General features: G+C 40.4%; 1 protein-coding gene across 3 annotated transcripts in view; it reads right to left on the reverse strand.

The window, feature by feature from the left end:
• MAPKAPK5 (MAPK activated protein kinase 5) overlaps window positions 1-27,288 on the reverse strand; it is a 36,665-nt gene extending 9,377 nt beyond the window's left edge. Inside the window, exons 1-8 of one of the 3 annotated variants that reach the window (XM_021698500.2) lie at window positions 26,903-27,288; window positions 14,313-14,386; window positions 13,546-13,621; window positions 12,869-12,966; window positions 11,044-11,152; window positions 9,212-9,301; window positions 8,369-8,464; window positions 1,702-1,782 (exon numbers count right to left, since the gene is read on the reverse strand). In XM_021698500.2, coding sequence (XP_021554175.1) covers window positions 1,702-1,782; window positions 8,369-8,464; window positions 9,212-9,301; window positions 11,044-11,152; window positions 12,869-12,966; window positions 13,546-13,621; window positions 14,313-14,386; window positions 26,903-26,938 — 660 coding nt within the window. In that variant the 5' untranslated portion in view covers window positions 26,939-27,288. The remainder of the gene's footprint in view (window positions 1-1,701; window positions 1,783-8,368; window positions 8,465-9,211; window positions 9,302-11,043; window positions 11,153-12,868; window positions 12,967-13,545; window positions 13,622-14,312; window positions 14,387-26,902) is intronic. The other 2 variants (XM_021698498.2, XM_044921280.1) reach the window with 2 other exon arrangements.
• Between the last annotated feature and the right edge of the window lie 406 nt (window positions 27,289-27,694).

Below are 27,694 nucleotides of genomic sequence, written 5' to 3' on the forward strand. Positions count from 1 at the left end.
CATGCTCTCTCTCTCCCTCTCTCTCTCAAGTAAATAAATGAAATCTTTAAAAAAAAAAAAATTATAGAGGTGAAAGGAATCTTAAAAATAGTTCAAATTGGGGCACCTGGGTTGCTCAGTCGGTTAAGCGCCTGCCTTCGGTTCAGGTCATGATCCAGGGTCCTGGAATCGAGCCCCACATCAGGCTCCCTGCTCAATGGGGAGCCTGCTTCTCCCTCTCCCTCTGCCTGCCACTCTGCCTACTTGTGCTCGCTCTCTCTCTCTCTAATAAATAAATAAAATCTTTTAAAAAAAAGTAGTTCAAATCCCTCACTTTCCACATGAGGAAACTGATACTATTTTTTAAGATTGATGTAGTTATTTAACTTCTAAAAACTTAATTACATCTTATTACAGATTTTTGTTAAAATATTATTTGCAAATGTAGCATTCAGTGTTGACTTAGTTGCCAATATAAAGAGGATTATCTCTAGACTAACATATATACACATTCAAAAGTAATATGAGAAAAAAAATATGAGCTGTTTATTATTCCAACAGGCTACTCATCTGCAGTGTGTAATTTTTATGAATGCCATGCTAATTCATGAGCACCACTAGGGGTTCACAAAATGGAACAGGAAAAGAAGACAAAAATACTACTGGAAAATAATATATCATACAAGAATCCATTGCACTCATGCTGAGAAAATTTTCGCAAGTAAATTAACGTCATCTAAATGCTTCTACCACTCACTTCCTGCATGCATCAAGAAGCGGGAAGCAGTTTCTGACTCTGATGCTGTAATCAGCACAGCCCTCAAACCTTCACTACATAAGGGTAGAGCTGACTATGATTTTGAGTTTGTAGGGCAAGAAGGTGTGGAGCAGTGACTTCTTGGGGACTGACCAGTATTACTCATGAAAGTAGATGTTTCGGGTTCTTGGTTACACTGTGCCAGTGACAGGGTAGAGCACAGGGTCCTGAGTGGCAGAGGAGCCTGGGTGTTCCCTCTGATGTTTGCCTGTGTGTACGTGTGTGCACGTGCTATAGGAACATGTGGGGCCCTAAAGTGTGGGACCCAAGAAGAGCCAACCTACTGCCTTTTTACCACCCTCAGGTCCCTCTCTGTCATCTATATTCAGCCATGAGTCCCCAGGAAGCATCATTTTTTTTTTCTGATCTACTCAGCGACTCCAGGACCTGCTTTAAGAGGCCCTAATCCTCTCGTGTTTTAGAACAGAGATGCTTGATATGCAGGCTACAGACTGAGAACTGTAAGACCAGGAACACTTGCTGTTGTGTTGTAGACACTGTTCTAGGTTGGGTATTTTACAGGAAGAAAGAACAGTACCATAAATGGCCATGGAATGTTCCCAGAAATGGCCTCCACCTCAAAAAAAGCAAGACAGCCACGTCTTTTAAATGTGGTCAGTGGACTACAACTATCCAAATAAATAACCTACAGGTGACCACTGCCCTTGGTTCCTGCTGCAAAACCTCAATTGTTAAGAAACTTATTTCATATTTCATCAGACAAAAAAACCTGAATTCCAAGGAATCTTCTGCATGTGTGGCCGTTGCCAGCCTTTTGGACAGGAATATTAAGGGATAAGAATTTCCTTAGAATTCCAAAGAATTCATTCCCAAAGAACCACAAACACCCCACAGGAGAAGAGGGGCTATACCTGAAGGGTACAGGTAAGTATCTCTTCCCCTACCTTGTTGTAAGTGTAGGGTGTTGGCGAGGTAGGTATGATGCCAGATTTCTCCTTCTGATGCCTTCTCTGTGCCTCCAATACCTGTCAGAGTCAGACCAAAGGGGACAATTTACTGAAAACCACACCAAATCACCTACAGCTTGAGAAAGAATGTTGAAAAAGAATGCTGAAGGAGAGTAGACACTGGCAGTTAACAATTAAAACAAAGCAAAACAAAAAAAAACCCAACCCTCCAGAAAACACAAACTTGCAAAAACCTGCTTTCCCTCTTATAACCAGCAATTTATGAGTTTTTGCCCAGGTCAAGGACATGAAGATCAAGTCCTTGGAAGAGATTTAACTCTTCTTCCTGCCCATCAAGGCATCCGAGATCATGGACTTTTTCCTGGAGACACAGACATCCCTTATGCCTGTATAAAAGCAGACCAGTGCTGGCCAGTGGATCAGGTTCAAGGTACTTGTTGCCATCAAGGACTATAACAGTCATGTTGGTCTGGGTGTTAAGTGTTCAAGGAGGCGACCACTGCCATCCATGGGGCCATCATCCTGGCCAAGCTCTCCACTGTCCTGTGCAGCGAGACCCCTGGGGGAACAATATTGGCATACCCCGCAGATTCCTTGCAGGATGACAGGATGCTGCAACTATGCACTGGTCTGCTTCCTTCTCACACCCAGACCCACGCTATGGTCTTAGCCCCATGCCCACGAAGCTGCCGATGGCAGATGTTGACAACTGCCACACCTCAGCCAGGGGCTGCAGTGTCACCTGGGGCAACTTTGCCAAAGCAACCTTCGATGCCATCTCCAAGACCTACAGCTGCCTTACCCCAACACTCTGGAAAGAGACTGTGTTCACCAAGTCTCCCTGTCAGGAATTCACTGACCATCTTGTAAAGACCCACATCAGAGTCTCCATGCGGAGGACCCAGGCTCCAGCTATGGCCACCACATAGTGTTTTTATACAAGAAGAGTAAAGCGAATTAATTAAACCTAAAAAAGAAAATACCATTTATAATAGCACCATAGAATAAATCTTAACAAAGATGGGAAAGACCTGTACACTGAAAACCACACAAATATTGCTGAGAAAAACTAAAGGCAAAAATAAATGGAGCAATACAGCTTGCTCATGGGCTAGAAGGCTCAGTATTGTTCAGATGTCAGGGTCCTCATATTGAACCATACCTCTAAAACAACCCTAGTCAAAATCCCAGCAGGCTTTTTTGTAGAAATTAACAGCTGTTTCTAAAGTTTATATAGGAGTACCTGAGTGGCTCAGTTGGTTAAGCATCTACCTTTGGCTCAGGTCATGATCTCAGGGTCCTGGGATCTAGTCCCGTGTCGGGCTCCCTGCTCAGCGGGAAGCATGCTTCTCCCTCTCCTCCCCGCTCATGCTCTCTGTCACTCTCTGTCTCTCTCTCTCTCTCAAATAAATAATTAAAATCTTAAAAAAAAGTTTATATGGAAATGCAAAGAAATTAGAATAGCCAAAACAACTATGAAAAAGAACTGAGTTGGAGGGCTAACACTACCTTATCTCAATAGTTATTAGAAAAAAAAGTTATTATAAAGCCACAGTAATCAAGACAGTACAGTACTGGTGTAAAGACAAAGAGATCACTGGAACAGAACAGAAAAACCAAAATTAAACCCACACATACACATTCAATTGATCTTTGGAGAAAAGATAGCCTTTTCAACAAATGTTACTGGAACTGGATATCCAAATGCTAAAAAAAAGAACTTAGATTCATATTCATACATTATACAAAAATTAAATCAAAATGGATCATGCATATAAATGCAAAACATAAAACTATTAACTTGTAGGAGGAAATCTTGGGTGATCTTGGGTGAGACAAAGATTTCTTACACATAGGAAACCAAAAGCTGAGCCCATAAAATATATATATATATTTTAAGATTTTATTTATTTATTTGACCGAGAGAGACACAGTGAGAGAGGGAACACAAGCAGGGGGAGTGGGAGAGGGAGAAGCAAGCTTCCCACTGAGCAGGGAGCCCGATGCGGGGCTCGATCCCAGGACCCTAGGATCATGACCTGAGCCGAAGGCAGATGCTTAATGACTGAGCCACCCAGTCATCCCCCATAAAATATTTTTAAAAATTGGTAAATTGTGGGGCGCCTGGGTGGCTCAGTGCGTTAAGCATCTGCCTTCGGCTCAGGCCATGATTCCAGGGTCCTGGGATCGAGTTCCGCATCGAGCTCCTTGCTCAGTGGGGAGCCTGCTTCTCCCTCTGCCTGCCGCTCCCCCTGCTCCTCCTCTCTTTCTCTGATGAATAAATAAATCTTTTAAAAAATCAATTAATTCATCATATTAACAAAATAAAGAAGAAAAATATATTATCAGGCTAACATGCAGAAAAAGCACTGGACAAAATTTAACACATTCCCTTTCAGTAAACTAGGAATAGAAGGAAACTTCCTCAACCCGAAAAAGGGCATCTACAAAAATGTAATAGTTAATATGGTTAATGGTAAAAGATTGAACATTTTTTCTAAGATCAGGAATGAGGCAAGGAGGTCTGCTCTAATCCCTTATATTCAGCTAGTGGTCCCAGCCAGTACAATAAGGCAAGGAAAAGAAATAAAAGGCAAACATACTGGAAAGAGCAAAGTAAATGTCATTATTCACAGACAACCATGATTTTGTATGTAGAAGATCTTAACAAATCTACAAAAAAATCTACTATAATTGATAAGTGAATTTAGCAAGATACAAGGGATCAAAAGTCATTTGTATTTCTACAAACTAGCAACAAACAACTGGAAAATGAAATTGTTAAAAATATAATTTCTGGGCGCCTGGGTGGCTCAGTTGGTTAAGCGACTGCCTTCGGCTCGGGTCATGATCCTGGAGTCCCGGGATCGAGTCCCGCATCGGGCTCCCTGCTCGGCAGGGAGTCTGCTTCTCCCTCTGACCCTCCTCCCTCTCATGCTCTCTGTATCTCATTCTCTCTGTCTCAAATAAATAAATAAAATCTTTAAAAAAAAAAAAAAATATATAATTTCTAACAGCATCCAAAAATATAAAATATAGGAATAAACTTAAGAAAGTATGTACAAAACCTATGCACTAAGAAATATAAATATTTCTGAGAAAAATTAAAGACCTAAATAGAGAGATCTACCATGTTCACTGATTGAAAGACTTAATAATGATCGCTTCTCGGCCTTTTGGCTAAGATCAAGTGAAAGACTTAATAATGTTAAGAGGTCAACTTTCTCCAAATTCATCAGCAAATTAAACACAATCCAAATCAAATCCCAGGAGATTTTTTCCATTATAGAGAAGTGAATTGTAAAATTTACAGAAAAGTGCAAAGGGTTCAGAATAATCAAAACAATTCTGAAAAAGAATAAATTTGAAGGACTTCTTACACTATCTGATATCCGAGGTCAAGACTTAATATAAAGCTACAGTAATCCACATGACATAGCTGTAAGGATAGATACATAAGCAGAATAGAACAGAATAGAATAGACTAACACATATATGGTCAATTGATTTTTTTAAAGATATTCATTCATTCATTCATTCGAGGTGGGGAGGGGCAGAAGGAGAGGGAGAGAGAGAATCTCAAGCAGACTCTGCAATGAACCCAGAGCCTGACGCAGGGCTACATCCCACAACCCTGAGATCATGACCTGAGCCGAAATCAAGAGTGGGATGCTTAACTGACTGAGGCACCCAGGTGCCCCTGGTCAACTGATTTTTGACAAAACTGCAAGATAATTCAGTTCAACAAAACTGTAAGGTAATTCAATGACACAAAGTTATTCTTTTCAACAAATGATGTGGAAACCTGACATCCATAAGGAAAAAGAACTTTGACCCTTATTTTACACACACACACGCACACACACAGAGACACCACCCGTCAAATGAATCACAGTCCAAAAGGTAAAAGCTAAAACGATAGGGGCACCTGGGTGGCTCAACTGGTTAAGCATCTGACACCTGATCTCAGCTCAGGTCTTGATCTCAGGGTCATGAGTTCAAGTCCTGTGTTGGGTTCCCTGCCAGGCATGGAGCCTACTTAAAAAACGTCGGGGGAGGCACCTGGGTGGCTCAGTCGGTTAAGTATCCAACTTTTGATCTCGGCTCAGGTCATAATCTCAGGGTCATGGGATCAAGCCCCGAGTCAGGCTCCACGCTCAGTGGGAGTCTGCTTTTCTCCCTCTCCCCCTTCTGCTCGCTAACACTCTCTCTAAAATAAATAAATAAATCTTTAAAAAAAAAAAAAAAGGCTAAAACTATAACCTTTAATAAGAAACCATGAGAAAAATCTTCATGTACATGGGTATGGAAAGACCTCTTAGAAACAGAATCACCAACCATTTAAAAAAAAAAAATGGGTGAGAGGCGCCTGGGTGGCTCAGTCGGTTAAGCATCCAACTCTTGTTTTCAGCTCAGGTCATGATCTCAGGGTTGTGAGATCAAGCCCTATGTCAGGCTCCATGCTGGACATGGAGCCTGCTTGAGATTCTCTCTCCCTCTCCATCTGATCCTCTCTTCTTTCCCTCTCTCTCTCTCAAAAGAAAAAAAAAAGGGGATGAATTGGATTTGATCAAAATAAAAAAGTTCTAGGGTGCCTGGCTGGCTCAGTCAGTGGAGCATGAGACTCTTGATCTCCGGGTTGTGAGTTAAAGCCCCACGTTGGGGATGGAGATTACTTAAATAAATAAATAAACTTTGGGGCCCCTGGGTGGCTCAGTCGTTAAGCATCTGCCTTCAGCTCAGGTCATGATCCCAGGGTCATGGGATCGAGCCCCACATCGGGCTCCCTGCTCAGCTTCCCTGCTTCTCCCTCGCCCACTCCCCCTGCTTGTGTTCCCTCTCTCACTGTGTCTCCCTCTGTCAAATAAAATCTTTTAAAAATAATATAATTAATTAATTAACTTTAACAAAAATTTAAAATTTTTTTAAAAATAAAAAACTGCTGCTATTCTGAAAAGCAAGCCACAGTCTGAGAAAAATATTCATAATATATATGTGGTGGGCAGAATAATGGCTTCCCAAAGACGTCCATGTTCTAATCCCTGGAATCTGTGAATATGTTACCCTACACAGCAAAAGGGACTTTGCAGATTTTATTAAATGGAGGATCCTGAGATGGGGAAGTATCCTGGATTATCTGGGTGTATCTAATGTAATCACAATTATGAAAGGGAAGCAAGAGGGTCAGAGTCAGAGAGACTGGAAGATGCTATGGTACTGGCTTTGAAAATGGAGAAAGACGGGATGCCTGGGTGGCTCAGTCAGTTAAGCGTCTGCGTTCGGCTCAGGTCACGATCCCAGGGTCCTGGGATGGAGCCCCACATCGGGCTCCCTGCTCAATGGGGAGCCTGCTTCCCCCTCTGCCTGCCCCTCCCCCTGCTTGTGCCCTCTCTCTGACAAATAAATAAAACCTTTAAAAGAAAAAAGAAAGAAAGAAAATGGAGAAGGAGGCCACCAACCAAAGAATGCAAGTGCCTCTTGAAGCTGGACAAGGCAAGGGAATGGATTCTCCCCTAGAGCTTCCAGAAGGAACACAGTCCTGACAACACCTTGAACCGTTTCAGACTTCTAACCTCCAAAACTGTGAGGAAATAAATGTGTTGCTTTAAGGTACTAGGTCTGTGGCAATTCATCACAGTAGCAATAAAAAGTAATACATATATACAACAAAGAACTTGTATCCAGAAAATAATAAGAACTTTTTATACCTCACAATTATAAAACCAAAAATGGGCAAAAGATTTATACCCATACTTCACAAGAGAATGTTTTACCCATATTTCACAGTAGAATGTCTAATAAACACATGAAAAAATACTCAACAGTAACCATTAAGAAAGCATTATAATTAAATCCATAATGAAATAATATTACGGACCTACCAGAAAAACTAAAATTATATATACTAACAAACATGAATTGATGGTAAGAACATGAAGTAACTGCAACTCTTATATATTACTGGGGAATAGGTAAAATGGTACAACCATTTTGGAAAAGATGTCCCCCAAAACTTGTAAATGAATGTTCCTAGCAGCTTTATTCATAATAGCCAAAAATAGAAAACCCAAAATGGCCATCAGTCAGTGAATGGATAAACAAACATGGCTTAGTCCTCTATGATAGAACACTACTTAACAACAAAAAGGAACTAACTGCTGATATATGCAGCAACATGGATGAATTTCAAACACATGCTGAGCAAAAGAAGTGAAACACAACAGGTACATGAGTTCCATTCATATGAATTTCTACAACAGGCAAAACTAACCCATAATGACAGAAAGTAGATCAGTGGTTACCTGGTGCAAACTGACTACAAAGATACACAAGAGTTCCTGATGTGACAGAAATGTTTCATATCTTGATTGTGGTGGTGACCGTGCAGGAGTATCTATTTGTCAAAACTCATCAAACTGTACTTAAAGCATGAGTATTTTATTGTATACAAATCATACCTTGTTTTTAAAACAAGTTGATTTTAAAATAAAATGCCTGCATCTAGTCAAGCAGACTGTAGGTTTCTGAAGCTGAGTTCTTCCCTTCCCATTGGTAATACATGCCCACTTGTGCTGTGGAAGAGAAGAACGTGTCTACAGACAGCCCGGTGACACATCCTGTGGCAGAAAGAGTAAATGCTTACCTGAGGTGCAACATAATAAGGGGTGAACTGGGGTGTCATCAAGTCACCTTGGTCAATTTTGGCAAATCCAAAGTCACACAACTTCACTGGGGCATCCTGAAATAAAACAAATGGGAGTCATTGCTCCAGAGTTCTCAGTAAACACTAAAGGAAAATCCAGGTGGAAGACAGGTTATCTTGTGCTCTCTCTCACGAGTTTTTAGCTGACACCGGAGCCTATGAATAGCATGTCCTCACATCTGGAGAAATGATTCATACTGAGGAATTTTTCTTAGTAACACAGAGGTAAAGAATTTCTATCCACTCATAGTTGGCCTTGTTTCATGACTGGTATATGCAGTACTAAAATCAAGATCTTAACCAAGTGCCCCCTGGCTCTATCTACTGGCCCATCATCTCCAATCCAGGGTGCGATTTCACTTTTAGCATCAACTTCAAGATTGCCAGAGCAACTTATTTGGTGGGACATGGTACAAGGGGCTGGAGAGAAAAAAACACCTTATCAGCATTAATGAACGGCAAATACAACTATTACACTTCAAGGTAATATTTAACAGCATATAGATTCCTGCCCCTTTCCAAAGCATCCCCAAATCATATCCAAAATCTTAAGTCTTACAAATGTATATCAGTACCATCCAAAATTATCAATGCCAGGGGTATAGTAGAATGTCTCTGAGCCTCTAGCAAGGAAACAAGTGGGGAAAGTAAGCTGCTGGAAGCACTTTGGCTTAAAGCCTCTTCACCATGGATTCAGAGAACTCTGAATCTACACCTACACACCCATTCCCGAACTGTGTTGAGAGTGGTAGCACTAAAATGCAGAAAAACAAGTCATCTCACCAAAGAGTTATCCTTGAAGAGCAGATTTTCAGGCTTGAGGTCTCTGTGAGCGATGTTTAACAAGTGACAGTGCTGTAGAGCCAAAGCTATCTGGAAAAGGACACAATGGAGCAACCATATCTTAGAAAAGATAGCTCTTTAATGCCCCTAGCTTAGAGAACTCAGGATATTAAAAAAAAAAAAAAATTCTTAATTAAGTCAGTTAAGACTGGGGTTGGTTTTCAATTTTACAGCAGAAATTAAGTAAGACTTTGGGTACCAAGAAACAAATGAATTCAGCTTAGTTTAGCTGCAACCTGTATTTCATTAAGCTAAATAAATAAATAAACAAATAAATAAAACAGTAAAACACTTCTTTGCCCAAGTAAACTGATGGGTACCAAGAAATAGAAATGAATTCAGCTTAGTTTAGCTGCAACCTGTATTTCATTAAACTAAATAAATAAATAAAACAGTAGAACACTTCTTTGTCCAAGTAAACTGACAGTTAAATCCTGTACGAAACAGGAAGGACGAAATGCTTCCAATTCCACTCCTCTGAGACGCACCCACCACGGCAGCGTAAACACTGTGCCGGGCAGTCTTCAGCGGGCCTGGGCTCCCCTAGCAGGACAGTGGGCGCTAACACCTGGCTCCGGGGAGAACCGCACTGTCCGGGGGTTCAACTCCAGGCTCTGCCTTCAAGAAAAATGGAAAGCTGCTAACTGCATTTTTCCACCTGATGTTCCAATTTGCTCATCCCATTTGCTGAAATGAAATGTCGCCTGTTTAGGTGGGTTGGAAGGGTTTTTGTTTTATATGAGATTCTCAGAGCACATCCTAATATTTGAAATCTTTGAAAAATACAAGATGTAATTTTTAAAATTAAATAGAACAAATTCTACCTGTTCTTCAACTCTCAGTATGGAATTGTCTTGGCATTCCAAGTATCAGTCCCCCCCCTACCAGAAAGGAGGCATCCAAAAATGCTTAAGGCTCCCACACACTGTTAGCGCTTGAAGCTGAGGCCGCTGGCTGGCCGCGGCGCTCACAAGCTCAGCTAGTGCGCTACCAGAGGGCCAAGTCTTCCGCTAATGCCACAAGGGGCTCTGGCCCAGTGAGCAGAGACTTTGATAGGAATTCTTGCTTTAAGTGAGGGAAGAATGCTTGAGGCTCATGGAAAATTTGGAAGAATTTTGTATTTAGAACCAATTGAGGTCTGATTTCCTGCTTTTTGCCTTGCTTGCTTGGCCTGAAGATAAGCCTTGTGGAGTTAGCTTGTCACGTCCTCAAGAGGTTATTTCGTTAGATTCCTAGTATTGTTTGTGACATAAATCATTTTTCTAGCAATAAAATGTGATGTCAAAATAGAGAGACTATAATCAGGAATAACCCAGAATTACAAAGACCTTAGAATTCTATTAAATCTGATGAGGTGACTCAGAAGCAAAAAGTATCTTGTATACAATTGTCCCAGAAGGTATTTTTATCCCATACAATCTTTCAGGTGTTATCAACAGCAATTTATCTCAAAGTCCAACACTGCTTGGAATGCTACATACTCAAAGATATCTACAGTCTACAGAGGAATTAAAAGATTACCTTTCTTCCAGAGTTTATTTAAATCTTATAATAGGCAAGCAATTGACAACCACTTAAAAATACAGTCCCCCCCCCAAGCATAAAAGGGGTCACATTTCTCCTGTCAAAGCATCTTTTCTGATTACATAACAAAGCAGGCAATGAGAGATCAAATAGAGCTTTTCTTCAAGCTTTCTTTTATTCCCCCCAATGAAATTGTGCTTGTTAACCAACATTGTTGGCAGTTTGATTGGTACCCGGGGTTAACTTGCCTGCTTTGTTACTTGGCTGGCTTGCTTCTCTGTAAAGTGCCGGTGCTGGCTGATTCTGTGAAATAGCTCTCCCCCTTCCATCATCTCCATTACAATTAAGAGTCGAGCCCTGTTTGAAAGCATTTGATTTTGTTAAGTTAAAAAAAAAAAAAAAACTGAAACATCAAATAGCTAACCTAAAGATACCTCATCTACAAAGTGTGTAACTACTTCCTAAGTCTAGCCCTACCATGCCCCTTGGAGTTGGACCCCTTGTCACTATCAACTGGACACTATAGATAAGGAATACCCCTCACCTAAAATTTTCTAAGACGCTAAAATGAGAGTAAAATAATTAAGTTTTGAAGACAATGATCCTTTTGAAGATACTGGACTTAACTTGTTGTTACTAGATGTTAAAGGGGGGGGGGGGGTGATTTTTTTTTTTTTTTTTTGAAGATTTTATTTATTTATTTGACAGAGAGACAGCGAGAGTGGGAACACGAGCAGGGGGAGTGGGAGAGGGAGAAGCAGGCTTCCCGCTGAGCAAGGAGCCCAATGTGGGGCTCGATCCCAGGACCCTGGGATCATGACCTGAGCTGAAGGCAGACGCTTAACGACTGAGCCACCCAGGTGCCCCAGGGGTGATCTTTTAAGTGACATGTTTTTGTATCATATTTAGGGCAGCTAGATAGAAAGTGCATTAAAAACAGAATATGACTTTGTATAGGATATGAATTTCAAGTCACTTGGCTGGTGTGGGCTACCTTGGTATTCACTCTCATTCCTTGTCTGTCTATGTCTGTATCTATGTCTGCGTGTCTCTCTCCACTCCTTCTCCCCACTATACTAGTTTTCCATGTGACCACAGCATACCCAGCAAGACAGCTGGACAGGGTTACACAGCTACTAAAGAAAAGCAAAAATTCTCATGTTGTTAAAAAAAAAAAAAATCGGAATTCTGGTTACCATTCTTTGATATAAATGCTTCCAGCTTCTATCCAAATGCTTTCACCAACAGAGCACAGTTGTTAAGAAATAGTTATGATTTCCCATTTGTTTTTACAAATCCATCTTCTTTCTCCACCTGGAAGAACGCTACCAAGTCCTAGCCCCCACATAACCACTCTGTGAGACACCTCACCTCCCCAGCCTACAGTTAGCAGCTCTCTTCTCCTTTGTAAGCTCAAAATATCTTATGGATGCCTCTCCTTGGTGCCTATCACATTGCTATGAAGATAGGTTGACATCCCAGTCCCCAGAAGAAATCATACCTTATTTAATCCCCTGGAAGACACTTAGAATGCCACCCAGTGGGCTTGCCAAACATTTGGCAGCTAAAAGAATAATGTTGATTTATTCCTTTAAAAGGAATGTCAGACTAAGCAATAAGAGCTTTTTGCCATATCAACTCTAAGCCAGTGCCTAGTAATATCTGGTCCCCTTTCACTAATTTGAAATAGAATCTATTTTAATTCCACATTACATACTTTTTTTTTTTTAAGAGAAAGTAATCACAATAATCAGGGGGTCCCAAAGAGTGGGTGGGGCATAGATGAAACAAGACTGACAATGAGTTGGCCAACCCAACTGTTGAAGTTGGGTGATGGCTACCTGGGGATTCATTACATAATTCTGTCTGCTTTTACAAATGTTTGAAATTTTCCAAAATAAAAAGAAGAGAAGAGAGAAAGAGGGAGGGAAACAGGCAGGCAGGCAGGAAGAGAAGGAGGGATGGAGAGAAAGGGGGAGGGGGAAAGAGAGCACAAAAGAGAGGAAAACCCCACTACACCTTGACCTACATGTAGAGAGGTAGACTTGTGGTGATAACCCCATGTAGTCTTACCTGGGGCTGGACTCATGAGGAAACTGTACACTGTTAGCAAACACTTCAATAATTTGAACTATATTTGGGTGTGTGGCACACATCATGTGCAGACGTACCTTAAAGAGAACAGAGGAAATGTATCACCTCACCAACAGATTTACTTTCTACTGCCCCACCCATTAGCAAATGAAAAATCTGGCAAATAACTCATTTTGTTTCAGAAATTATTCATGTATCTCTAAGCAAAAGAATACGTCCTCCACTGCACATGTTACTAGTATGTCATCACCACACCCAGATGATTTAAAACAAATGTGTATTTTTTAGAACTAGAAACACATCCTCACAGCCCTCCTGCAGCACACTTACAAGACACTAGTCACCATTCTCCACTCTTCAAGGAACTTGTCCAATAAGTAAAAGCTGAGGTAAACCTGAATACTTCAGGGTATAAGAACCACATTAATTGAAAAAGAACAAGAGGTGGTTTCAAGGAAGTAAGACTGACAGCCTTTGGTACTGATGGATATGGGACCACTTTGTAATGATGACAGGAATAGGGAAAAGGGGTAAATATGGATATAAAATTCTTTGTGCATCTCTGTATTCCCTCCAGGAAGCTGCCTTACTTGTAAAAAGAATAATCTGTAGGCACTTCCAATATTTAGGCAAATCAAGGCAATAAAGGGTCATACCTCATTTCTAGCTTTTGGACGATCAAAAAGAATTTTCAGTGCAAACCGTTCTTGAGTAGATTTCTTTACACAGACTCTAGATTTGGAGGAAAAAAAATCAATCAGAAATCATCTACGTTACACTGAAAACTAATTTAATAGGTTTGTTCTTTTAGAACTGTACTTCTAATCAAGAATATATCCGGGTGCAACCAAACAAACTTGCCCCTAGGGCTAGCAGGTGGAGAGGCAGAAAAGCCATCTCACTCTCCCGGCACAGGCCTCAGCTCCTGAGCCATGTGGGAGCAACCTGAAGAAGGCCAAGGAAGGAATGGCCAAGGATGGCCTCTGCTGGCAACTCTCACAGTAGCTCCACAGTCTCAATATCCTTTTTCTTTTTTTTTTTTTTGAGAGAGACAGAGAGAATGAGGGGGTGGGGGCCGAGGGGCAAAGAGAGAATCTTAAGCAGGCTCCACACCTAGCGCAAGCCCAACATAGGGCTCGATCTCACAACCCTGAGATCATAACCTGAGCCGAAATCAAGAGTCAACCTAGTCACCCAGGTGCCCCAGTCTCGATATCTTAAATGATTCTATGTTACAGATCAGGTGACTCAGTCACTTAAATATATTTCTAAATGGATGAGGAAAAGCCTTACATAAATATGTCCACTTGTTAAATTAAGGCTATTTCACAAATCTGGCACACCTGATGCTTCTAATGTACAATGTATGTCAAATGGCCCTTTGCGGAGCAATTCTGCCATAGTTTTGCATGTCGTCTCTTACCTAACTGGACCACTAATTCCAGCTCCCAGCTTCTGAGTCCAATTGATATTGTATTCCTCTAAAATGGAGGTTTCCTATTAAAACAGAAAAGGGAGGGGGCAGACAATGATTCTCCAATTAAAAAGCTGAATAATAGAGCAAGGTGGGACAACAGAAAACCTTATCACTCACTATCTCATCTTCTAAAAGAAACTGATAAGCAGGGCTTTGCATTCTTTTGGCTTTATAATTAGGTACTTCTTCTAAATGACTAAGTTAGGCACTGTTTTCCAGCAAAAAAGAAAGCAAACACTTTTGGATAAAAAGAAATTCTTCAGCTCATCCACAAGGTCCATTTTACTCAATGTTTTTCAGGGGGTGGGGGGTAGTGTGAGAGGAACATATTCTTTCAAAATGCTTCACTACTGAATATTCAATTGCTAAAATGAAATGGTCAGTATATTTTCTGAGGTTCCAGAAAGACTGCTCTGATAAATGCTTCTATGATATAGAAGGCCTATACCCTTGAAGAAGTTGATCAAATTGTAAATTTGATCAACTTGTAAATTTGATCAATTTGATCAAATTGTAAATTTGATCTGAATTTTACAAATTCAGATCAAATAACTGAATAAATTGAGACTTAAAAGTTCAAATAAGGTAGTAGTGAATATAATAGTAAATTTATCTAATTTTCAACAGCATCATTTTGAGTACAAAGATATCGTCACATTGTGTAACTATATTTTTTATAGTTTTTCAATTGTTTTATTTACAGTTTTAATAGCTTCCAGTAGTTCCCAATACAGCCTCTATGATTTAGTGAAAGTTTTTATGGAATTCCTGTCTAATCACTATATGCTGAGCTTCGGTTGCCATAGGCTTTCAGGCATGAAAACCACATATTTAAGTTATGGCAGGCTAAAATTCACTTTTCAGGGTTCCACAGGAAGAAAAGGAAACCAAATGGAGACCCTGAGAAATTAGGCTGGAACTCATGAGATTTTCAAAGTGTTTTGTTGCAATGAGAATTGAATAGAATCGCAACTCCCAGTACATGGGAACAGGGTATCTGTCCACACTCATTGAGCAGTTGGATGTGCCAGACACCAGGCTAAGTTCAGAGACAGAAAAACAGAGCTTCTGCCCAATTAATATGCAAGCATACAAAATAAGCTTACAACAGGCATCATCTCCACTTTCCTGCTGCCCAGTTCTTGATAAAGGTTCTCAGCATATAATAAATGCTCACTAACTGTGGAATGAGAGACTAGAAAGTAGACTAAAGCTGGATGATAGAGGGATATTGACTTGGGAAAGATCAGTTAGATCATTACACAAACTTCCTTCAGAAAAACTGTACACTGGGGTTAAGGAGCTTGAGGGCACGCAGTGAGTTACACGGACTAATGAGACTAGAATCTATGGCTTTGGCCTCTTCCCTAGCACCATTCCAGCTATCAAAGTTAACTGCCTTACAAAGAAGATTAGGGACAGATCTTGTCCAATCAGGGAGGTCCCAGGCTCTGTCCCCAATCACCACCTCCTAAACAGAATTCAAACCTACCCATTTAACTTGCCTACCTCCTTTATGTTTCCACTGCATGGCCTTTAGAAGTGTTTGAGAAGACAGGGAGGAATACAGGATTGGGAAAGAGGGAGTTGGGAGCATAGTCTAAGCTTCATGGTGGAGTAAAATCATTTGCTAAACCCCTCCTTCTCCTCAACTCTAATGAAAACATACACTCATAGGAGATCCATGGAAAAGAGAGATTTGTTCCATGGAATTATCTGTCATGAACAAATCAAAGAAGTGTTCATTTGCCCAGTTCCTGAGATGTGAAAATAACGTTAGACAAAATTCTTCACTGTGCTGGTGCTTATTCAGATGGTACTCTACCTAATACACAGCCAAGACCGTTCAACTTGTAGAGGCTCTGATGAGGCTCTGACAGGAGTTTTACCACTTGCCGTTACAGAAGATAAGAGAGGCACTACCAGGCCTCTCTACAGCCCTGATTTTTGAACCCTGTTTTCCTTATACCTCTTGTCCTCTTTCCCAGCTTTCATTCTTACACCTTTGTTGATGGTGCCATAAACACTAACTGGTCTAAGGCTTCAAGAAGCCTGGCTGGGGAGGAGAAGTAACAGTCTCAGATCTGTCAACTCTTCCATGTGTGGATGGCCTATTTTCTCACATATTTTAATGACAAGGAGAATATAGGAAGGGATGGGTCAATTAAAACACTTCACTGAAGGAAATTATGGACTAATTCAAAGGCATCAATGAGAAACACATTGACTGAATTCTGCTAAAGAAATATATATACTGCCTTAAATTAATAAGGATATAGATACATGGAATGAAGTAATTCTTTGGAATCCTTCTAGACCAAGGGTTTGGAAATCACAACCCACAGGCAAATCTATCCATTGTCTGTTTTTATAAATAATAAAGAAAATATATTTGTGAGAGATATAAAAATAATGATATAGTAAAAAAGTTAACATTTACTGGATTAAAAAAAAGATCCAACCATAGCTGTCTATAAGAGATATACTTTGGATTCAGAGAAGCAAACAAGTTAAAAATAAAAGGATTTCAATGATTATGCTGGGTAGACTGGGTATCCACATGCAAGCAAAAGAACAAAGTTGGACCCTTAACCCCATACACAAAAACTCAAAATGGATCAAAGACCTTAATGTAAGACCTAAAACAATAAAATTCTTAGAAAAAAACATAGGACACAAGTTTTGTAACACTGTATTTGGCAATGATTCCTTGGATAAGACACTAAAGGAACAGGCAACAAAAAAAAAAACTAGACAAGATGAACATGAAAATTTAAAAATTTTGTGCATCATAAAACATTATTAACAGAGTAAAAAAGGCAACCCGCATAATGGAAGAAAATATCTGCAGATCAGGGCGCCTGGGTGGCTCAGTCGGTTAAGCGACTGCCTTCGGCTCAGGTCATGATCCCGGAGTCCCTGGATCGAGTCCCGCATCGGGCTCCCTGCTCGGCAGGGAGTCTGCTTCTCCCTCTGACCCTCTTCCCTCTCATGCTCTCTATCTCATTCTCTCTCTCAAATAAATAAATAAAATCTTTAAAAAAAAAAAAGAAAATATCTGCAGATCAAGTATCTGATAAGGGATTAACATCCAGAATAAACAACAATTCCTAAAACTCAAAAACAACCTGATTCAAAAAACGGGCTAGGAACTTGAAAAGACATTTTCCCAAAGATATACAAATGGCCAATAAACACATGAAAAGATGTTCAGCATCACTAATCATGAAGAAATACAAATCAAAACTCCCAATGAGATACAACCTCACACCCATTAGGATAGCTACTATCAAAAAACAAATAAATAGGGGTGCCTCAGTGGCTCAGTTGGCTAAGTGTCAAACTCTTGATCTCAGCTCAGGTCTTAATCTCAGGGTTGTGAGTTCAAGCGCCACGCTAGGTGTGGAGGCTACTTAAAAAACAAACAAACAAACAAACAGAAAATAACAAGTGTTGGTGAGGATATGGAGAAATTGGAATGCTTGTGCACTACTGGTGGGAATGTACAATGGTACATTTCCAATGCCATGAAAAACAGTATGGCAGTTCCTCAAAGAAATTAAAAATAGAATTACCATATGATCCAGCAATTCCACTTCTGGGTATATACCCACAAGAACTGAAAACAGGGTCTTCAAGAAATATTTGTATATCCATGTTCATAACAACTATTCATAACATGGAAGGGACCTAAGTGTCCATATACATATGATGGAATATCATTCAGCTTTAAATAGTAAGGAAATTCAGAAATATGCCAAAATATGGATGAACCATGAGAATATTATGCTAAGTGAAATAAGCCAGTCACAAAAAGACAAACACTGTATGATTCCATTTTTCTGCGGTGCTTAGAGTAGTCAGTATTACAGAGACAGAAAGGAGAATGGTGATTGGTAGAGGCTGGGGAGAAGGACGCAGAGGAGTTACTGTTTAATGGGTACAGAGTTTCAGTTTTACAAGATCAAAAAAATTACATGGATGGATGGTGGTGATGGTTGCACAACATTATAAATATATTTAATACCAGTGAAGCGTACATTTAAAAATGGTTAAGATGGTAAATTTTATGATATGAGTAATTTTATTATAATTTTTTAAATGGAGAAAAAAGTAAAAAGATGGAAAAAGATATACCATGAGTAACTATAAGAGAGCTGAAGTAACTATACAGACAACAGACAAAATAGACTTTAAAACAAAAGATATTAATAGAGAGGCACTTTTTATAAGGATGAAAAGGTCAATTCAACAGGAAAATACGAGGATTATAAACATATATGGAGGCACCTAAGAACAGAGTCCAAAAATATATGAAGCAAAAATTGACAGAATATAGGAGGAAAATAGATAATTCAAAAATAATAGTTGGAGATTCCACTACCGCTACTCTCAGTAATAGAAAAGCTAAACAGAAAATCAGCTGGATGTAGAAGATAACACTGTCAACCAACTTGACCTGACATCTAGTAGAACACTGCATCCAACAACAGGAGAATATACATTCTTCCCAAGTACACATGGAGTATTCTTCAGGATTAATCATATGCTGGATCATAGTCTCAATACATTTTTAAAAACTGAAATTATATAAAGTTCTTCAACCATAACTGAAATTAAGCTACAAATCAATTAAGCTAGAAATCAACAAAAATTTTAAAATTACATAATACTTCTAAATAATCAATGGGTCAAAGAAGAAACAGGGAAATTAGAAAATATTTTGATCCGAATGAAAATAAAAACACGGGGCGCCTGGGTGGCTCAGTTGGTTAAGCGTCTGCCTTCAGCTCGGGTCATGATCCCAGGGTCCTGGGATCCAGCCCCATATCAGGCTCCCTGCTTGGCTGGAAGTCTGCTTCTCCCTCTCCCGCTGCCCCTGCTTGTGTTCCCTCTCTCGCTGTCTCTCTGTCAAAAAATAAATAAAATCTTTAAAATAAATAAATAAATAAAATAAAATAAAAACACAAGGGCGCCTGGGTGGCTCAGTTGGTTAAGCGACTGCCTTCGGCTCAGGTCATGATCCTGGAGTCCTGGGATCGAGTCCCGCATCGGGCTCCCTGCTCAGCAGGGGGTCTGCTTCTCCCTCTGACCCTCTTCCCTCTTGTGCTGTCTCTCACTCTCTCTCTCAAATAAATAAAATCTTTAAAAAAAAAAAAAAAAAAAAAACACAATACAGTAGTCCCCCCCTTGCCTGTGGGGGTACATTCCAAGATTCCCAGGGAATGCCTGAAATCAGAGCTGGTACCAAATCCTATATATACTATGTTTTCCCTACACATACCTACCTATGATAAAGTTTAATAATTTAAAATCTATAACATTATAAATTATAATTTATAAATTAGGCACAGTAAGAATCTAACAATAATAAAATAGAACAATTATAACAATATACTGTAATAAAAGTCATGTGAGTGTAATCTCTCTCTCACACACAAGTATCTTTTTGTACCACACTCACCCTTCCTCTTCTTGTGATGGTGTGAGATAACAAAGTGCCTATGTGATGAGATGAAGTGAGGTGAATGACATAGGCTTTGTGACAAGGCATGACCTTCTGATGATTCAGAAGGAGGATCGTCTGCTTCCAGACCATGGCTGACCATGGGTAACTAAAACCACAGAAAGCAAAACCATGGCTATGAGGGGACTATATGCTAAAATTTATGATGTACAGTTAAAGTGGTGTTTAGATGTAAATTTATACCTATAAATCCCTACATAAAAAAGATCACAAATCAATAACCTAAGCTTCTACCTTGAAAAACTAGCGAAAAAAGAAATACTCAAAGGAAGCATAAATAATAAAAACTAGGGCAGAAATCAATAAAATAGAAGACTGAAAATTCAAAACCAAAGTTGATTCTTCAAGAGAACAAAATTAACAAACCTTCAGCTAGACTGAAGAGAGAAAAAACACAAATTATTACTATTAGAAATGAAAGAAGAGACATCACAATTGACCTTACAGGAAGCTAAGCCTTATAAAGGATCACCATAAAAAACTTTACGCCAAGAAATTAGACCACTAGATGAAATGGACAAATTCTAGAAAGACATAAATTACCAAAACTCACTCATGAAGAAATAGAAAATCTGAATAAATCTATAAAAGAAACTGAATTAATAACAAAAAAATCTTCCCACAAAGCAAAGCTGTGACCTACAGTTTTGGGGGTAAATTCTACCAAATCATTTAAAGTGCAGTTTCTCATCTCAGCATCACTGACATTTTGAAGCAGATAGTTCTTTGTTGTGAGATTGTCCTGTGCATTGTTAAGATGTTCAGGAGCATTCCTGGCCTCTACCTGCTAGATGCCAGAAGCATCCCCTACCTGCACTGAATAACTATAATGTCTCCAGACACTGCCAAATGTCTTGTGAGAGACAAAAACTGCCCCCTATTGAGAACTATTGATTTAATGAAATAATACCAAACCTACACACAAATTCTTCCAGAAAGTAAAGGAGGGTATACTTCCCAACTCATTTTGAGGCACATATTACCCTCATACCAAAGCTAGACAAAGGCATCACAAAACTATAGACCTATATCTCTCATGAATACAGATGCAAAAATCCTCAGCAAAATTATTAGCAAACTGAATACAGAAACATGTAAGAATAATTTTACATCAGACTAAGTGGGGTTTATACCAAGAATGCAAGATTGGTTTAATACCTGAAAATCAATTGTTACTATATATCACATTAAGAATAAAGAACAAAAACTATATGATCAACTCAATAGGTGAAGAAAAAGCATTTAACAAAAATTCAATGCCTATTCCTGATAAAAACTCTCAGCAAACAAGGAACAGAAGGGAACTCCTCAATTGGACAAAGGACATCTACAAAACCACTTACTTAGTGATAAGTCTTTAATGCTTTCCCCCTGAGATCAGGAACAAGGCAAGATGTCCACTTTTGCCACTTTCTTTCAACATTGTACCTGAGGTTCTACCCATGGAATAAGGCAAGAAAACAAAATTAATAGCATACATCCTGTAAAGGAAGAAGTAAAACGGTATTTATTTGCTGAAGACATGATTTTTATATGTAGAAAATCCTAAAGAACCTACAACAACAAAAAAATCTAGAACTTAGCAAATGTGGTAGGATGTAAAACACATTATCAAAATACAGAAATGAACTGTTATTTCTATACACTAGTGACAAATAACCCAAAGAATGAAATTAAACAATTCTTAATATCATCATAGAGAATAAAATATTAGGAATAAATTTATTAAAGAGTGCAAGCTCCATACACTGAAAACTACAAATACATTGCTAAGAGAAACAGGAGAAGCCCTAATGAAATGGAGAGCTATACCATGTTCTTGGATTAGAAGACAATATTGTTAAGATGGCAACTGTCCCCAAATTGACCTGTAGAATCAATGGAGCCCCTGTCAAAATCCCAGCACACTTTTTTGAAGAAATAGACAAGGTGATCCTAAAATTTATTTGGAAATACAAAGAACTTGAAGAGCCAACTTAATTTTGAAAAAGAGAAACCAAGTTTGTTCTCATACTACCCAATTTTGAATATTTACTATAAAACTTCAGTAATCAAATTAAGTATGATACTAGCATAAGGATAGTCATATCGATCAACAGAACAGAACAGAGAATCCAGAAATAAACTTTCACACTTATGATCAACTGATTCTCAAAAAAGGTAACCAAAGTAATTCAATAGGCAAAAGACAGTGTTTTGAACAAATTGTCCTGGAACAACTGGATATCCATATTAAAGACAAACAAACAAAACCGTAGACCTTTAGGTAACACCACACACAAAAGTTAATTCCAAGTGGATATTAGACCTAAATAAAGAACTAAAAACTGTAAAACTTCTAGAAGAAAATACAGTTGAAAAATCTTGTAACCTGAGACTAGGCAAAGATTTCTTAGCTATGACACCATAAGCACAATCCATAAAAGAAAAAGAAAAAAAGATAAACTGGACTTCATCAAAATTAAAACCATTAAAAGTGAAAAGATAAGCCACAGACTGGGAAAAATATTTACAGATCATGTCTGATAAATCACCTTTATTTAGAGAGAACTCTTACAACTCAATTATCAGACAAACAACTCAATTTAAAAATGAGTAAAAGATTTTAATATAGTTAAATACCAGGGGAAAAAATACATGAATGGCAAACATACAAAAAGATGCTCAAGAGCATTAGAATTAGTTTTTATTCGGAGTATATAAAGAACCCTTACAACTCAATAATAAGACAAATGACCCAATTTAAAAATGGGCAAATGATTTGAATAGACATTTCACCAAGAAAGATACACAAATGGCAGATAAGCACATGAAAAGTTGACCAACAATATTAGTCATTAGGGAAATGCACATTAAAACCACAATCAGGGGGCACCTGGGTGGCTCAGCCGTTAAGTGTCTGCCTTCCTTCGGCTCAGGTCATGATCCCAGAGTCCTGGGATCAAGCCCCGCATCGGACTTCCTGCTCAGCGGAAGCCTGCTTCCCCCTCTCCCGCTCCCCCTGCTTGTGTTCCCTCTCTCGCTGTATCTATCTCTGTCAAATGAATAAATAAAATCTTTAAAAAAAAAAAAAAAACCACAATCAGAGCACTACACAACCACTAGGATGGCTAAAAGGGAAAGACGAATACCAAATATTTGTCAGGAAGGAAACAAAAACAAAGACAAAAACAAAAACAAAAAACAACAAACCCCTCAAACACTACTGGTGGGAATGAATAATGGTAAAGCTACTTTGGGAAAGTTCTGCAGTTTCTTAAAAAGTTAAACATAACTTACCATACCACCCAGTAATTCCATACCTAGGTATTTAACCAAAAGAAATTAAAACAAATGTTTACACAAAAACTTGTATGGGCAAGTTTTATATATCATTTTGTTCATATTAGCTAAAACTGGAAACAATCTAAATGTCCATCAACTGGGGATGAATAAATAATAAAAAGATGACTCAACAATAAAAAAGAGATAAACTCCTAATATATGCACTAACATGGGTGAACCTCAAAAGTACTAGAAGTAAAAGAAGCCAAATATGTAAGACTATGTATTATACAATTTCATTAATTTGGAATTTCTAGAGACAAACCTAGTGGCAGAAAGTAGATCAGTGACTGTCTGGAGTGGGGAGTGGGAGTAGAGGCTGACTACAAATAAGCAAAAGGAACTTTCTAGGGGGGATGGAAATATTCTTTAAAAAAAAAAAAAAGATTTTATCCATTTATTTGAGAGACAGAATGCGAGCAGGAGTTGGGGGGCAGGGCCAGAGAGGGAGAGAATCCCAAGCAGGCTCCACACCCAGCACAGAGACCAATGCGGGGCTTGATCTCACAAGGGCGATCATAACCTGAGCCAAAACTGAGTCAAGACACCCAACCCACTGAACCACACAGGTGCCCCGGGATGGAAACATTCTAAAACTGGATTGGGATGATAGTTGTACAACTCTGTACACTTACTAAAAATTCTTGAACTACACACTTACATTGACTGAATTTTATGGTATGTAAATTATACTGCAATTTTTTTTTTTTAAGATTTTTATTTATTTGTCACAGACAGAGAAAGAGAGCACAAGCAGGGGGAACAGCAGAGGGAGAGGGAGAAGCAGGCTCCTCACTGAGCAAGGAGCCCGATGTGGGACTCGATCCCAGGACCCTGGGATCATGACCCGAGCCGAAGGCAGACGCTTAACAACTGAGCCACCCAGGCGTCCCTATACTGCAATTTAAAAAATATTTTTAAAACTAAGGAAATGAATTTTCATTAAGTTCATCAAATATTAAAAACTCTGCCATATACGGGGTGCCTGAGTGGCTCAGTCATTAAGCGTCTGCCTTCGGCTCAGGTCTTGATCCCAGGGTCCTGGGATTGAGCCCCGCGTCGGACTCTGAGCTCAGCAGGAAGCCTTTTTCTTCCTCTCCCACTCCCCCTGCTTGTGTTCCCTCTCCCGCTGTCTCTGTCAAATAAAATCTTAAAAAAAAAAAAAGAACTCTGCCATATTCAATAGAAGGCAAATATGTAAGCAATCCCTAATCCCAAAATGTTCTTTCTTCAGGTTTATATAAGTGCCTTAGGAGTAGTGAGTCATGAGGCTATGGGAGAAGAGACAGAAATGAGAAGACAGAGCCTAAAGTTGTTGCCTTGGCCTTATCTTAATTATTTTGAAGAGTAATAGGATGAGATGTTAAAGTCTAATCAGACTGCTCTCAGGTAGTCAGGAAGCAGAAATTTAAATGGTCTGATTAGAGCCCAGGAAAACAGCTTTTCCAGCTGAACTCCACTGGTCTCAGACTTCACCACTGAGGGACATCCTCCAGAAAGCAAAACAATGAATACAACACAATGCCGCAGAGCAGAAGTTTTATTTGATGTCATGCTGGCTTGCTTCCAAGGGAGTATATCCTAGTCAGTACTAGTTGTCAGATTAGATATTTTCAACTCCACTTATTTTTATTGGTTGGACACACTCAAACTAGTAGGCAGACTCACCAATGACCTGTCAAGTACATGAAGAAAAGCTAAAAAAATTTAAGAAAGTCAGATTGGGCCATAGTGACCAAGTGAAGAAATTATGACTTTCTTAAATGACTCTTTAGTTGCTATGAGCTAACATTCATCGAGTTCCTACTAAATGTTAGGTATTATTGTAAGCACATTTAGATATATTTGTTCATTAAATCCTCAAAAAACCGTATGAGCTGTGGAGTGTTTTTATCTCCTTTCTATGAGTGGGGACTGAGAAGTGAAGTGACTTACTCAAGGACACAGCTAATGAATGGCAAGGCTGAGATTTTAACCCATGAGTTTACCTAGAGAAACTATGGTAGCCACTATGTAACATTGCCTCCCCATTTATATATTTACCCACTAGAACTATGTGCCTCTTCTGTTCAAAACTCCCTAGCGTTCCTCTGCTACTTAAGGTCAAAGCCAAAGTTCCTACAATGGTCTACAAGTCCCTATGTGCTCTAGCTTGCCATCACCTCCCCAAAACATCACTGACCCATTGCATTCACTTTGCTGTTCCTGGATCACACAAGACTTGTACCTATCTCAGAGCCTTTGTATCTGCTGTTCCTACTGCCTGTAACACTCTTCTCTGAGACAGTGGAGGTTTCCTCCCTTGTGCCTTTCAGACCTCTACACAAATGTCACCTCTTCAGAGAGGCCTTCCCTGACTACTCTTCCTAAAATAGTACTCCCCACCCTTTTTATACTTAATTATAAGCACCTGACAATGTTTATTACCTAACTCCACCATCTAGAATATAAGCTCCAGGAGAGCAGGGACATCTAGGAGTTTGGCTTTGCACCACCAGTGCCTAAGACAGCACCTGGCAAAAAACAGACAATACTTGAATTTAAAAATCTGCCACATATGCTTTGATTCACAACCCAGTTATATAACTTTAGGTAACAATTCATGACCCCGTACCAATAAAATTCAAACCAAAAGAAAAAATGCAGTCTTTTAGAACCTTTATTATTTAAAATCTGATCTTCCTTAATGTGTATGTATATTTCCATGCCTCCTTTAAAAGGTGAAGTTTCTTTGGAAAGTCTGATGACTTCTATAAACTTTGCTACACAAAAAATTGTTAAGTGTAACTTCTTAACTGTGTCTTGAAGGGGAAAATAAGCCCAAGTTGCCAATGGATGCCCGTCCCTCAAGGGAAAATGAAATTCTTAAATGCATTGACTTTAATACTGCAAAATAAGTAAATAATGCATATCGAACTTCAGGCTCAATTTACACAAGACTCTAATTTCCTAGCTACAGCTAGATGACTTTCTATTAGTACCTCAAAGTTTGCCTGTTTAAAAAAAAAAGTAAAAAACAGATTTTTAAAAACTTTTCACTTTATTTGGGTCATTTTAGAACACACATATTTGCTTTGTTGTTGTTGTTGTTGTTAACAGAGCAGTAAGTCACAGAACACCATGAGCTCTTCCTCAATAAATTAAATACTCCCTCGGAGGAGAGGAAAGAGGAATAGGTGAGGGAACATAGGCAAAAGTAAGAACAATATGTGCCAAAAGATAGATTTTGTAAGAAGGCGAGCCACCCCATCTGAAACTGCAGGTTTCGAGGAGGCTGGTTTCAAACAAATCGAGAGCGATGGGTAAAGTCCAACTCTCCAAATACTGTTGCAGATCATCCGGAAACAAATACTGGCGGCACTTGGGGAGTGATCGAAAGTGTAGTAGTAGGGCCCCCTCCGTCCCACTCATATCAAGTATCTCCACGCCACTCACCTTGCGTTTTAGATGAGCACAAATCACATCCCTACTTTAATCAGGGAAGTTAGAGGGAGTCGGACATCCCTCCCTATACATACACAAACCATTCACTCAAGGGCTGTAAAACGCAGTCCACGGAATCTGGGAAGACCGAAACCCGGAGTCGCTGGAACCTCTCACTCCAAGTTCTCTCCACTTTCTGAGGCTGAGCCGAGAGGAATGCCACAGGGACAAAACGGGGAGGAAGGGGGCATCTCCCCCTTACCTTGATGGCTTTCTCCATGTCGCTCTCCTCGGACATGCTCCTTGGGGCCTCTACGGCCGGGAGCGGCGGAGGCTGCACAGGTGCCCGGTCCCACCGTAGCCGGGGGAGCAAGGGGCTCGGCGCTCGGGCCCCTGGGCCTCGGGGAGACCGGCAGCAGCCGTCCCCAGGGACCGGCGGGGATGAGGGCCCCGGCGCCGGCTCCGCTTCGGTGGGCGGCTCTAGGCTGGCGGCGGCGGCCCCCAGGGACAAGCCTTTGTGCTGGGCCCCGTGCGGCCGCCTCCCGGCTTCATCCCCGGCCGGGGAGGCAGGCTCCCGGGGCAGGGCGAGGCGGGGAGGGTCCCCGTCCGGGGCGCTATGCAGAGGCCTCGTGGGGCCGCCGATTAGGCCTGGGCTCGCCAGGTCCTAATAAGGAACCTGCGCCTCCGTCTCCGCCGCCGGCACCGCTGAGAAGCCGAGCCCGAGCCGGCCGCCGCCGCCGCCGCCGCCGCTGCTCCCGATGCCGCTTCAGCGCCACACATCGCCGGGACACCCGCGCCGGGCAGCCCCGCCGGCCGGCCGGCCGCCCGCCGGTGCTGTGTCCCGCCTGAGCTCCGGGCCGCCCGTCTTGCCGCCCGACTCCTTGCCCCCACGGCTCCACGTGCCCCTCGCCGCCGTCCGCTGGGGTTTCCGAGCGCCCCCAAACCACGCAGTTGATTTGCAGGCATCTGCCAGGGTCTCCTCAAGCTGCGCCACACTCGGGACAGGCCCCGGGGCCCTCCGCAGCGCTGGCGCCGCGCTGATGACGCAATGCGT

The sequence above is a fragment of the Neomonachus schauinslandi genome, chromosome 14 (genome assembly GCF_002201575.2).
Source record: "Neomonachus schauinslandi chromosome 14, ASM220157v2, whole genome shotgun sequence".
NCBI lineage: Eukaryota > Metazoa > Chordata > Mammalia > Carnivora > Phocidae > Neomonachus > Neomonachus schauinslandi.